The sequence below is a fragment of the Gracilinanus agilis genome, chromosome 2 (assembly GCF_016433145.1).
Source record: "Gracilinanus agilis isolate LMUSP501 chromosome 2, AgileGrace, whole genome shotgun sequence".
Classification (NCBI taxonomy): Eukaryota; Metazoa; Chordata; class Mammalia; order Didelphimorphia; family Didelphidae; genus Gracilinanus; species Gracilinanus agilis.
In genome coordinates, this window is record NC_058131.1 from 17,855,950 (window position 1) to 17,870,424 (window position 14,475).

The 14,475-nt window shown below is 39.4% G+C and overlaps 2 protein-coding genes across 2 annotated transcripts in view; both read right to left on the bottom strand.

Annotated features, from left to right (window-relative positions):
* The window catches only part of ADAMDEC1 (ADAM like decysin 1), a 63,376-nt gene extending 56,248 nt beyond the window's left edge, over positions 1-7,128 (bottom strand). The window contains exon 1 of the mRNA XM_044659257.1: positions 7,030-7,128. Coding sequence (XP_044515192.1) covers positions 7,030-7,128 — 99 coding nt within the window. The remainder of the gene's footprint in view (positions 1-7,029) is intronic.
* A 1,936-nt stretch (positions 7,129-9,064) lies between these two features.
* The window catches only part of ADAM28 (ADAM metallopeptidase domain 28), a 140,763-nt gene continuing 135,352 nt past the window's right edge, over positions 9,065-14,475 (bottom strand). Inside the window, exons 22-23 of the mRNA XM_044659258.1 lie at positions 12,268-12,333; positions 9,065-9,085 (exon numbers count right to left, since the gene is read on the bottom strand). Of these exons, the coding sequence (XP_044515193.1) occupies positions 9,065-9,085; positions 12,268-12,333 (87 nt within the window). The remainder of the gene's footprint in view (positions 9,086-12,267; positions 12,334-14,475) is intronic.

Genomic DNA, 14,475 nt, shown 5'->3' on the forward strand with positions numbered 1-14,475 from the left:
CTCTTCAGCTTAGGCCCTTGCAAGGAGTAGGTCTTTAAGAAAAAGGTGTTGACTGAATAACTGAAATAGATGAAGATTTTGTTCTTACTTTTCACTTCCTTTTTTCCCCCATTCTGGACACTTCGGCTCTGATCTATTTCCTCAAGGTCTTGGTTTAGTTCAAGACATTAGTCCCAGCAGGAGTATATATGCATAAAAGAAACCCTCAAAACTTTACTTCCTGTCTTAGTAATAATTCTGGGACAGAAGGGCAAGGAGTAGCAAATGGGGTTGAATGTCTTGCACAGGGTTGCACAGCTACAAATTAAAATCAAATCTGAACCCAGGTCCTACTGCCTCCATTTAGGCATTTTAATAGGAAGCTCTTTAATTCAAAGAGATGAGTCTCTAGTGGTGGAATTTCTGAAATATGCTGATTTTGTATGCATGTTGAGTGGGGGGTAATTTACCCAGAGTCACACAAGCTAAAATGGGAACCCAAGACCTCTGACTGCAAATCCAGCTCTTGTTCCTGCCCATAGAAATACTCTGGTTGAAGCCTGACAGTCTCTAGCTATTGGACCTTGGACAAGCCATCTCACCTCTCTGAGCCTCACTCAATTTCTTAGGATTTAACTCCCAAATAGGCAGTGATCTGGCTTGATACGACTCGGTGCTAATGAAATCACAGATGAATCCTGTATCTATGCAGATGTCTGTGTGGCTAAAATATGTCACCCAAGCTAGGTGGCAAGGTAGATAGATCATAGACCCTGGAGTCCAGAGATCTGAGTTCAAAAGCAGCCTTAGACACTTACTAGCTGTGTGAATCCAGGCAAGCCATAACTACTGTTTGCCTCAGTTTTCTAATCTACAAAAGATACATAGTACGAGCACCGACTTCTTCAATTTATTGTGAGGGGGATGCAATGCGATAATAATCATGCAGTGTTTAGCACAGTGTCTGCCACATTGTAAGCACTATATAAATGTTAGTTATTCTTATTACTCTATGTAGATTTTCACAACCGTGTGGATATAGCAGGGAGCTCTAAATACCCCTGAACAGCTCGATGAGCCCTGCCAAGAGCTCTGACCCTCCCAGAGCTATCCTAAGCCACAAATTCCATTATCTCTGATGTGTACTAAAAAGAATAAACAAGGACTGTTTCCTCTGACTTTCTCAGCCTTTCACAATCACAAAAGCCAAGTTCTCTAGGCATAAATATTTCACAAGTGCCTACTAAGGGCTTCAATGTTTTATTTATTCTTTTTAACTGAAGCCATAGTTCATAGAACATTTAGATTACTGATCTATGGCTTCCTCATCATTTAAAGAAGAGAGGTGGGTTGTTTTGTTTTAACGCTGCTTTTAAAATTGGTGCCAAATGAGGAGAAGCCATATGGTTTAGGGGACAGAAGGACAGCCTTCCAAGAAAGAAGTGTAGCGTTCATGAGACGGGAGCCACTGGAACCCGTCCTCGTTGTACTTTCTCTGCCCAAACGACAGTCCCAATTACGGTGGGAACATAGGCACATCAGGAAAGATTTTAGTTGCCAGGCAGAGGGGATAAAGCCTTTTATCCTTAAGGCTACTGGAAACCAGTGAAGCTTCTGAAGAAAGGGAGCAAAAGACCAGAATGGTGCCTTTGCAATACCCATCTGATTGCAGGTATGGAAGATGTCTTTGAGAGGAGAAAGAATGAATGCAAGCAGACCAGTCAGGAAGCCATTTCCATTGTACAGGGGAGCAGTGAGGACCTCAGCTTAGGTGACAGTCTTGTAAGTGAAGAGAAGAGACTGTATGAGGGATATTATGGAGGTGTTTGGGGATTGATGGGAGAATAAAGGATCTGAGAGCTGGAAGGGACCTCTACAGCCATTGGCCCAACCCAAACACTAAAGGAATCTACGTGATACAGTAGTGCACCTAGCCAGCAATTCTCCAGTCTCTACTGGAAGACTTCCAATGGAAGGAAATCCCACCAGCTCCCGAGAGAGCCCAGCACACTTCACAGTAGCTCTAATTGTGAAGAGATTTTTGCTTGTTTTGTTTTATCTTGTACCCCCCACCCTCCCACCCCTGGGTATCCGGACCAAATTTCTCTTGTGAAGACTTTTATCCATTGCTGTTGGTACTACAATATGGGGCTAATTAGACCAAGGCCTGACATTCTATGGATGAGATCCCCTCGCACACCTCAAGACCACTATCAGCCTTCTCATTCTATGTCTAGTCTTCTTTTATCCAGGCTAAATATCCCTTTCATGACTTTCATTTAAAGGAGTTAGTTTTTTTAATAAAATGGGCCAACTATGCTAACCATAAGCATTCAGCCCCACCAGGAAAGCCCTTTTTCAACAGATAATGGAGAATAAACAGAATGTGTATGCTAAAACTAACAATAAAACTAATATCTACCATCATTTTCCCTACAGCTGGGGTTACATCAAGCCCTCCTCCTACCCTCTTTTAGCAGGTTTTAGATTTCACCAAAAAGAGACAAAAGGGTTCCAGTACTCAATTGTACTATTGCCCTGGAAGCTTCCTAGATCTCTAAGGAGGTGTGAGGGGGTGAAGAGAGAAGGTAGGAGGATTGGAGGAAGGGAAGGATGGATGGGAGAAAGGAGAGAGGAAGGTAGAGGAAGGGAAAGGAAGGCAGCCATCCCCAGCCCCGGCAGGGGGGAATTGACCAGAGCCCTTTGGGGCTCAAGTAAAAGATCTGAGAGCAACTTTAGGTTTTCGAATAGATGGGTTTTATTTAAACTAGAAAGGGGAAGGTCTAGGAAAAAACTAGGAGATAGATAGAAAGGGAAAAAGGCCTCAAGAGAGAGAGATCAGGGTAGATAGCATCAGCCAGTCTCCAGGCTAGAGGGAGCAGAGCCTCCCAGATCCAGCCAGAAAAGGCACCAAACTTTCTCTTTTATAGTTTCTCTGACACCTCCCACAAAAGAAGTGAAAAAGTTGTAGCAGGGAGCTTTGGGAGACGTAGTCTTCCAGGGCTTACAATAATTTCAAATGACACAGAGGCAACTGAATGGTAATAGTGGATGTAATGCTAGACTGAGAATCAAGAAGACCCAAGTTCAAATTAAGCTTTAAATGCTCAATAACTTTGTGACACTGGGCAACTTATTTAACCTCAATCAACCTAGTTTCCACATCTGTAAAATGTATACACTAGTAGTATCAATCTTCTTGTGCTGGTTGTTGTTCAATTGTTTTCAATCCTATCAGAATTGTCATGACACCATTTTGGTGTTTCCTTGGCAAAGATATTAGAGTGGCTTGCTATTTCCTTTCCCATTTCCTTATACAGATGAGGAAACTGAAGCAAACGGGGCTTAAATGACTTGCCCACAGTCACATAGCTAAGGTTTTAATCTCCTTGTAGGTAGATTATCAAATGAGGTAATATTTTTAAATGATTTACAAATCATAACTATATGAATACTAGTTATTATAACTATTATTATCTAAAGGCTTAAGACCCACCTTCATGGAGCTGGAATTCTTGCTGCTAGGTGGAATTCTGAATACATTATGAGTCAACTTTTCTTCGTCATGTCCTACCCAGATAACCTACCTCAGCTGAGCCTCATTGTCTTGTTGGGTTGGATTTTCTCCAATACCATCCAACCAAGGGATGACATCTTAGGCCTCTTTTCCCTCAAGGGAGTATCTGCAATCAGGACCTTCCATCTTCCCTCTTCATGCCCTTTCATCATCTGCTCCCTATCCCAAGAATATTGTACCTCTTCACTGTCATGTTTTACCTTCATTTTCTTCCTTTAAGACTCAGCTCTGGTCCTTCCCTCTGCAAGATGCTTCTCCCTTTCTCCTTCCCTGGAAGACTACTTCTTTCCTTATAAAATTGCTTTGCATCCACTCCAGGCTATCTTGTACATACCTAGTTATTTACATGTTCCTTCTCTCATCAGACTTCTCTCATCAGACTGTAAACTCCTTGAAGAAAAGGGCTAAATCTCTTTTTGGCATCTCTATGATGCCAAACATATCTGATATATAGTAAGTACTTTATAAATATTTATTGATTTGGATTGACTAGATGGTAGCAGGAGCAATAGTCGCATTTTAATTATCTGCTAATAATGTTTATCAAATGCTTTAATAATCTTATATAACTATATAAATATATAATATTTATATGTGATTTTACAAATACATAAATAATATACTAATTCTATAATAATTTTATTTGCTATTTCTTCATGAATAATGGTAAAATACTTGAATAAGTGTTTAAAGGGTACAATCACTTTCTGTCTCTCCCTTTCTCCTTCTATGTCTCTGGGTCTTGGTTTCAGTCTTTTTCTCAGCTTTAACAAAGGCATGTTTACTGAATAACTGGAGCTAGAAATGAAGGTGGTAGAGTGGATAGAGCAATGAGCTGGAAGTCAAGAAGACTCCTCTTCTTCAGTTCAGATTTGACCTTAAACACTTACTAGCTATGTGACCCTGGGCAAGTCACTTAACCCAGAGTGAAAGGGAATTTTTTTTTTATCACCTTTGTCTATTTTAAGTTAATCAATCAAGAATTTAAATTATCCCTCCTTAACACTTAGTAAGTCACTAACAAAGAAAGTTCACACTCTAATAGGCCACAAGCATTGCCCCCTCCAGGGAAGTGCTAGACAAATTGAAAGGCTGTGATTGATTCCTGAGATGTGACTAGGAGAGCTAATGGGTGGGGAAAAAACATATATAAAAATGAGAGCCTGAGAGAGATTTTATCTCTTCATTTTTTGACTCTCTTTGTGCTTGGTTCATTCTGTGGCTCTTCATTCATGGTGGCCTTTAGCCTAGGGAATGTGAGCTCTGGTGAGATTCTTGACAGTCTTGACCTTATGTGCACTGAAGATTCTCAATGGTTTTTTCAGTGTCTTTGGTTTTTTTGGATTTCAGCTTCCTCACCTGGACTTTGGATTCCTGTGAGATTCTAATTCAAATTCACATTCATGGTCTGGAGGCTCTAGGATTAGGGCTTACTTATGGTATTTTAGCTATGATAATAAGATTAAATCTACCTTGCCAATTCTTAAATCTAATCACCAAAAGAGTTAACTCTCTTAACTCTCAAGTGGGGAGTTCTGTGACCCATGTGTACAAGAATGGGTGACAAATCAAAATTGACTGACTGCCCCCTAGACAGTCCTAAGAAAAGCATCTGTTGTGATTGGACACGTAAACTAAGAGGAAGGCACAGGGAGTGATGAAAGAAATGGTCTGGATAAATTAAAAGAACTTCCAGGGCTTGCTCTCTTGGCTGTTGCTTCTTCTTGTGGTAGGTGACTAGGACCTGGAGGAGCTCTGACCACTGGCTGAGACCTTGGACTAAGTGATACTGCTGTAAATCTCTCTTTTGGAATTACACGTGGTGAGTATAAAAACTAATCTTCCTGGACTTCTCTAAAAGAAACTGCGCTTTCAAAAGAGAGTGGCCTTGTGCTCACCTTCTACTGAGTATTAATTTGATCTGCCTGGGTTGAACAAGGAGGCCAGAGCAAATTACCTAGTGTGTTAGATTACTTATCCTATCCTATCCTATCCTATCCTATCCTATCCTATCCTATCCTATCCTATCCTATCCTATCCTATCCTTCTCTGATTTTCTTATTTTATCTTCTTCTCATTTGTAAATAAATTTCCATAAAAGACATTTTGACATGAGGTTATTCTTTAATTGGGGAATGATAATTATTCAATTCCCTAGCAACCAAACCTTTTAATATTTACCCAACCAAAAACCCCTATTTACCCCTTACATAGCTAGGTGATATTTTCTACCTTCTTCCTATGTTTTCCACTTTAATATCTCTATATCGCTGTAAATAAAGCTACTAAAGCTACTAAGAGACTCAGTTTATTTTTAAAATTTTATAAATGGCAACTACAACAATTCTTGTTTATTTGTTTGTTTTAAGCATAATGATTTTTGTCGAACCAAAAGTTTAACTATTACATTTTGGCCACCCAATTTTTAATTATTATACCTGCTAGTCTCAGTTCATCACCTATAAAATCAGCTGGGGAGGGAATGGTAACTGACTCCAGTATCTTTGCCAGGAAAATCCCAAATTGGGTCACAAAGAGTTGGACACGGATGAAATGACTGAAGAAAAAGAAAAATAACTGCAGGTAATACTTCCACCTTGCAAGGGTTAGGGGCACAGAGTGATCTGGAAAATTCATCTAAAATTTTTGGCCCTCCCTTCCTACCAGAGAAAGTCTGAATTTTTTTTCTTTTTATTTTATGCAGTGTTTACAGTGAAAGAAATTGTGTATATTTCTGGTGTTAAAATGTTGATATTATAGTCACATACACATATTTATGTGCTTCTGAATTTCTAAACTTTTTCTGTCATCTGCAGGCCTTCTTGGATCATTTGCAGCTTCTAACATCCTCCCCCAAAACTGTCATTTCATTTCTTCTGCTGACGCACCATATATTGAAGCCACAATGGGGATAGTTCTAATGTAGAAGAGATATCTGCCTAATCAACCCACACACACACCACGCCATTGTCTGGAATTTGAAGTAAGGCATTCTTGCCTATACCACCTAGGTCTCCCAGGACAGCGGGTTTAAAGTTGTTTCTACACAGCATTCACTTAAGTTAACCTCTAAGTGGAAAAGATGAATTTACTTCCAGACAGATAGATGCTCCCTTTTCTCTTTTTCTGCTCACTTGAACAGACAGGTTTGTATGAGCCTTCGCACTTCACCATCTAGCTTCTAAAAAATGACATCAAAAGCTTCACCTGCTTGATTTATGGTGGCTCATTCTCTTGACCTTTTCAAATCTCATAAATGGCAACCATTCTCAAGCCCTTTCACTTTGCCCTTCTCTGCCCATCTCTGTTGGAAGATAATTATACTTGAGTAGGGTATAGAAAAATGTGACTCATTGGTAGGTTGAAAAACTGTCACCCCGTAAGATAATAGAAACAAATACATGGAAACCAAGTTTAGCACGAGATGAAACCGAGCTGACTTGTTTGGATATTGAGATCTTGTTTTCCTGTACCTGTTCATATCTGTTACTCCATATGCGGTATATGGGATTTTCAATGAGGATTAGCCTCCCTGCTGTGAAGGCTTGTGAGACCTTTTCAGGATTGCTCATGTACTGTTGAGGTCTATCTTTCACTCAACTCTCACTTGTGATTTGAACTCATAAAACCATCTCAGTAGACAGGCTAAACCAGGTTGAAGTGAACCAACAGGCCTCAAATGTGTTGGCATGTTAGGGGAGATGTCCACTTCCAAGTGTGTTGAAGGCTTCCCCTGCCAGAAGGAATAGATGAAAATTATTTGTTCCAAAGGCCACAAGAGGAGTGGAAGCAGGCACTGTGAAGCTCTTAGAGCTTGGTCAAATATAGAAGATACCAAGATCATTCACTATATCCCAGGCCATCAGCAATGGTCCTGACTTCTGTCTTCTCCCTGGATTCTGAAAGAGAAAGCGAGGCTAACCACTGTGCAGCTCTGCCTCACTTAAATCCAAATTGCGAGTTACGATGTTACTGGTCCTCTTCCAAAGGAACAAAAATTTATTCCAAATAAAATGTGATTGTTTTGTGAAATGCCAGTCTGAAAATCAGGATCATAATGTAAAATCTCACTAATTCACACTGATTGAACAGAAAGCCAATTTAATGAAATGTTGATTTGACAGATTTTTAACCCCTTACCTTCCATCTTAGAATCAATACTGTGCATTGGTTCTAAGACAGAAGAGCAGTAAGGGCTAGGCAAGGGTGGTTAAATGACTTGCCCAGCGTCTCACAGCTAGGAAGTGTCTGAGGTCAGATTCAAATCTAGGGCCTCCTTTCTCTACACTTGACTCTCCATCCACTGAGTCACCCAGCTGCCCCCTGATTTGACATTCTTGAGTGCATGGAGGTATTGAGAAATAGTATGGATTAATGGAAACAAGGCCAGATTTGGCATCAAAAGACTTCTGTTTGAAATCAATTATGCTTATTGTTACTTAGGGTCACCTTGGACATCTCAATTCAATTCAGTTCAATTCAATAAATCTTTATTAAGTGTCTATCATGAAACAGTCATTGTGCTAGGTGTTGGGAACATAAAATCAAAAATGAAATAATTCCTACCGCCAGGGAGTTTATACTCTAATAAGTGGACATCACATATATAGAAGTAAATACAAGGAATATACAAAAAATGAAAATTTAATTGCAAGAGTTAGAAAAGTCTAGGAAGAGGTAGGGGAAAAGCCTTATTAATGAAGTAGCACCTGAGCTAAGCTTCAAAAGAACCCAGAGGTTCTTTGAGGTGGAGGTAGGAGGTGCACATCTATTAAACTTTTCCAGCCTCAGTTCCTTCCACTCCAAAATGAGAAAGTCAAACTAAAGGAGTTTCCCCACCTTGTGCTACAGGGGAAAACTCATATCTAACAGTATAAGAGTTTTTGACATCAGTAGTTCTGAAATATTGGTTTTCTGTCAGATTGCAAAATGTCACTGTGTAACAAACGGACAAGCTCCTGGGGCACTTGACCCAAGTTAAGAGGCGATGGGCAGAAGTCACCATTGAGGATCATGGGAAGATTTTATGGCTTTTTAAAATGTTGTTTTAAAATTCAGGGTGGTATAATAGATAGAGATCTGTCCTGGAAGCTGAGAAGATCTCAATTTAATGTCCATTTCTAACACATCCTATCTGTCTCCTTGGGTAAGTCACATAACATCTGTGTTGTCAGAAACTCTTTACGGTTCCTAATTGCATTGAACATTATCCCTTCCCCCTTCTCTCATGGGCCAGGGAGTCAGTCAGTCCCTTAAATCATCAGCCCAGGCTAAGCCATGTTCTTCTATTTTGGCTCAGTTTCTTCCACAAAGGTATTCTGGAGCACTGTGACAGTCTTGTCCTTGTTCCACCAGGGCTTCTTTCTCTTGAAGATCAAATGTCTAAACTATTAAAATCCTCCAGAGCCTTGGTCCTGAAAAACGAGTGGAAGTCTTTTTTTTTCCCCATCCATCTTCTGGTCGTAGTTTCTGGGTTTCTGGAATGTTCCTCCATCCTTGGCAGATGCTTCATACTTGGGGATGAGTGCCCTAAAAAAAGAAAAAGCTTTGGCATGAATGAATTTCCCAACAAGTAACCATCACGTGAATATTTTAACTAGAAATTGATCAACATGAGAGTTTTCTAGAGATAACGGTAATCTGTTTTACTAACCCAGTTTGAACATTCAGTCTTGTTGAGACTCATTCATGGGTAAAGAGACAAGATTCACATTATCAATAAAGGTCACCAAAGGTAGGGTAGGGATTTAAGGTTGGAGTTCAACAAGGAATCCAGGGAAGAAGAGAAGGTGGGCATCTTAGAAGAATGGAAACTGTGCTGAACCTGGGGTCAAGAATATGTGGTTCAAATCCCACCTCTGGCATGAACTAATTGCATGACTCTGAAGAAAAAAACTCATTCTCTTTGACTCAGTGTTTCCTTACCTGTAAAATGGGCATAATATTGCCAATAAGCAATTACCTATAAGATCATCAAAATGTTCAAATGAAAGTGGTGGTAAAGTGACTCTAAGAGTTTAATATACACAGTAAATAGAGTTATTAGAATGCCTTACTAGACAATAAGGTAGCAAGGGAAAAAATCATAATTATAATGAGTTAATAACAAACATCTATCAAACGCTTTAGGGTTTTCAAAGTGATATCTAGATCTATCTATCTCTCATCTTATTTTATTCTTACAATAACCTTTTGAGGTAAGTGTTATCCTAACTCTCATTTTACAGGTGACAAAATGAATCTTAGAGAGTTTAGGTGGCTTGTCCAAAGTCATACAGCTAAATTAGAGGCTGAGGCAGAATTCAAACTCAATGTCTTCTTGACTCCCAAAGCCTGTGCCCTGTTTATTCTCCCTACCACTTTAAGGATTACAAAGCATCTTTCTCAAGGTGTCTCACTGGTCCCACTCCATCAGCCTGAGATTTTGTGGGCTAGAAGGTTTCCTCTTCCCTCTTATTGCTGACTGTTGTCCAAGCTTCACAGTGTGGAGACTGTGGACAGTTGGAGTGAGGGGAACAGCTGCCGAAAGTGACATAGGTGTTGTTGGCATCCATCCCAGGATTGTTTAAGCCCTGGATCTATTCAGTTCTTTTCACAAAAATATAGAGTGCTAGCTAGTAATAAAAGATCAAATTTACATAGCATTTCTAATAGTGGTAAAACATCATCTCATCTAGTTCTTACAACAATTCTCTGATATTAGATAGGAATCCCACTTTACACAGGAATAAACTAAGGTTTAGCAATACAAAATAATTTGGGGCTTTGTGGTACAATGTAGAATACTAGCACAAGAATTAAAGGATCTAGGATCAAATCTGAAGTCACTGGACAAGTCATTTAATCACTCTGGGTCTCAGTTTCTTCATCTGTAAGATGATGGGGATGAACTAGATCAGGGGTTGGCAACCTTTTTGGCCGTGAGAGCCATAAACCCCACATTTTTTTAAATGTAATTTTGTGAGAGCTGTACAGTGCTCACAGTGTGGCTCCTGTAACAGCGCCTGAAAAAAAAATGGACTTTATGGCTCCTGCAGAAAGAGCCATACGTTGCTGAGCCCCGAACTAGATGATCTCTGAATTTCCTTCTAGTTTTCGGTATCTGAGCCTATGACTAGCCAAGGGTCAGACAATTGGTGTCTAAGAGAGTTCTGAACCTAAGTCTTTCTCCTCCAACTCCAGCATTCTCTCTCTATGCTTAGCATTCAGGAGCGCTATATGATAGAGAGTGTTTGTCCAGGCTTTTGTTATCTTAGATGCAGCCAGAAATTTATGTTTGAAAACAAGAAAGGGAAATGCTGCCATTTTTTCATTCATCACTTCTGAGAAACTTAAATAGTTTATAAGTACAAGTGTGAAATACTGCCTTTCAAATGTAGATTTGGATGCAGACCTCATAGACTTGAAACAAGCTATTATAGACGTGTTCTCTGGGGCCTTGTGTAAAACTGGCACGATCATTATTACTGTATAATAATTCAAAGTCATTAGAAGATGGAGAGAGCTGAATTCAACAGAGAAGAATGATTAAAAAAAACACGTTAATTCAAGATAGAAAAACCCTAAACATTATCCAGTCCAACCTCTTAATTTTCTAGACTGTGAAAGGAGGATAGGAGAGAAGCCATACAGGTGGTTAGTTCAAATCTAGATCTCTTCTCAATCCAAATACTGTCTCAAATGATGAGAGAGAATATTGACTCTGAACTTAGAGAATGTGGGCTCCAATCCTTTTCCCTCATACCCATACCTACCAGTTGTATTATCTTGGCCAAGTCACTTAATCTCTTTTGCACTTTAGTTTCCTCATTTGTAAAATGAGGTCTTTGGACTAGATGGCGTCTCTGTAGTTTCTGATCTTGGATCTAGGATCCCATTATTTTGGGAAAACAAAGATATGTGAAGCAATGGAAAACTTGAACTCCACAAAGAGATATATTTTGGCATTGATTCTGAGATACTTGTGGGCTACTTTAGGAGGACCATAGATTTCAGTAATGGAAAAGGGATAGTCCTGAATTCTTCCCTCTTCAGGTCATAACTGCATCATTTTATTCAATTCTGAGAACATAATTTAAGGAAACTGAGAAGCTGGATAGTGTTCAGAGGAAGGCAGCCAATATGGAGCCAGTCCTTAAATCCATATCCTTTGAAGATAGATTGAAAGAACTTAGTGTTTTTAGGCTGAAGAAGAAAACTCTCAAGGAACCCATGAGCCATATTTATTAAGTATTCCACTTGCTCTATTTGGACCCTGAGTACAGAAGCAGGAGCAATGAGTAGAAGTTACAAATGGAGTAAATTTAGGCTTGGTGTCAGGAGAAAAAATCCAGAATGTCTAAGGCTGTCCAAAATTGGAATGGGCTGCTGTGAGAGACGGTAGAGGTGGACCCTCTTGGTCTTTAAGCACCTCTCAAATGCTACTAATGTTATAATTGGTCTATGTGATATACAAGAGATTCACTGATTCTGCCTTCCGACTCACATATTCTGTGATTCTCTCTTTCTTCTCCTTATGGTCTTATGAAGACAGAGAGAACACACACGGCTCATGTATATAGATAAGCATGATACAAAATTGAATGTGGAAAATGTACATGAAAGGGCAAAACAATGCCCTCAGCCTAGATTTGGAATATACCCTTCCTCTTGTCATCGGAAGAGAAAGTGAATCATTCAGCATAATTTGGTGGTGGTGAATAGTTACTTACTGGGTGAACAAATGACGATCTAGTTGTAGGAATCAGAGCTGGTGGAAAATTTTGCTTTGTAATTAGCTAGGAGAAAAGGAGAGTCTGTTAGTTTAAGGATGTGATTATACACCTGGACATATTGAATGAAGATCAATTTTCCAAGTACTTTTACCCTCAAAGGAAGATTGCTTAAAAATGTGAGTCTGTCTTCTCATGAGCTCTGACCCTCAAGGTTTCATCACTTTCATGAAGAGCCAGATTTTAATGAATGTAGGATGAGATATAATTTTGGAAATGGCCCATTTTGGAATTTGCTTCACTTGGCTAGTCATAATTTTATGAGTATTTCCTTTTTCTTTTTTAAGTTATTCGTTTCAGGGATGAGAGGAGGGAAAAAGAATATATTGTTAATTTAAGAAAATGGAATTAAATTGAAAAAGGAAGTATATCACCTAGCAATGGTTTCCAGGCTTCACTGGTTCATTGTTCCGTTTCACCTCAGTTCTGATGGGCATAGGACTCTTTAACTTTTGTAAGATTTAGCTGAGCAATGTTTGGGTAGATGCTGGGTCAGCTGTCTCTTCTGGCCATTCTTCCTGCTATTATCTTCTGGGCTCATCTCAACTAAAGGTACCACAGTCACCACCAGACGAGCAGGAGCAGAAGAGCTCAGCACAGAAATCTGCCCTATCAAGTCCATGTCCAGTAAGAAGCCAGATCAGTGATATCACCCAAAGCCATCAGCTATCTGAGGGATACGGTGGAGTGTTGGCCACCACGAACCTCCCATGTGAGAGTCCCTTGGTCCCTGTATAAGTTCACTCTTAAGTGCATATGTGTATATATACATAAATATATACATATGAACATATATGACACACTGAGACATATATTTGAGTGTGTATGTGTGTGTATGTGTTTTACCCTGGGTGGCAAAGAGGAGATATTCTACTGATAAAATGTCTTTCTCTGCTAATTGATTAAATACTTTTATTTTTAAATAATTGAGTTCTCGGGCTGACCAGCAGATACACATTCACATACCCACATATTGCTGGTCAATGTTCTGATGTGGATTTGTGGATATAAACCCACAAAGTACTTTGAACCTGCAGTAGCTATTTGTAGAGCCCCATTTGGGATAGGGTGGTGCCTAAGGCACTACATATAAAACATCTATAGTGACTTGAGGGGCAGCGATAACTGCTGAATACTGAAGGAACTGTGAAAGGCATCTTGAAGATGTTCTTCCACTAGTTGAATTTTACTGTTTAAAATACTGTTTTCCTTATCAGTGGTGGGCATAGGGATTGGGTGACATCAGTCTTTAGACCTCTCAGGACCTCAATTTTCTTACCTGAAATAATCTCTAAATTTCTCTAGTTAGTTTTGGTCAGATCTATCCAGTCTTCCAGATGATCTAAAGTGTCATTTCTATTTCCTCTCATAGAATGTAGAACCCTGTGGTGATTATGTGCAAATAAGGTGGCTAATATTTAAAGCAATTCATTCAGATTATTCATTGAAAAGTCAAATCTTGAAGCTGGAAGCTAAATAATTTGGCCATGAAATTAGAAGGCAGGGCCCATTAGAAAAGACTGATATTGGGAAAGATTGAAGGCAAAAGCAAAAGGGGAAAGCAGAGGATGATATGGATGAATAGTGTCATAGAAACAAAGACTAGAGGCTTGGACAGATTTTGAGACACAGTGGACAACACAAGGGTCTGGTGGACTATGGTCAATGGGGTCATGAACAGTTGGACATGACTGAATGATTGAATAGCAACACATAAGGGCCATTCTGGTAGCCACAGTAGGTTATAAGACTTAAAGGAAGGGCTCCAGCATGTAAATTAGTTCTTCTTTGGGGAAATTTCTGGCAGGAAATTGGAAGAATCTTAAGAATAAGTGATTGTAATCTGCATCATCAGAGGAAGAGCCTATTTCAGATAAAGTACAGACCCACTTATATACTGATGTAAGAACAGTAGATTATGACATCTCTAAGGAAGCAGAAAGATCCTCTACAGAGAGTTGCTCTTTGCTTAATCATTGTGCAAGTCTAATCAGTCAGTATGCATTAATCAGGGGCTGATTATATGTTAGTCATTGTTCTAGGTTCTGAGGATATAAAGAAAAAGTAGAACCAGTCCCCATCCTCAAAGAGTTTACATTCTAATGAATAAGACAATAGGTAAATATGTCTAATAGTGATATTAAAGAA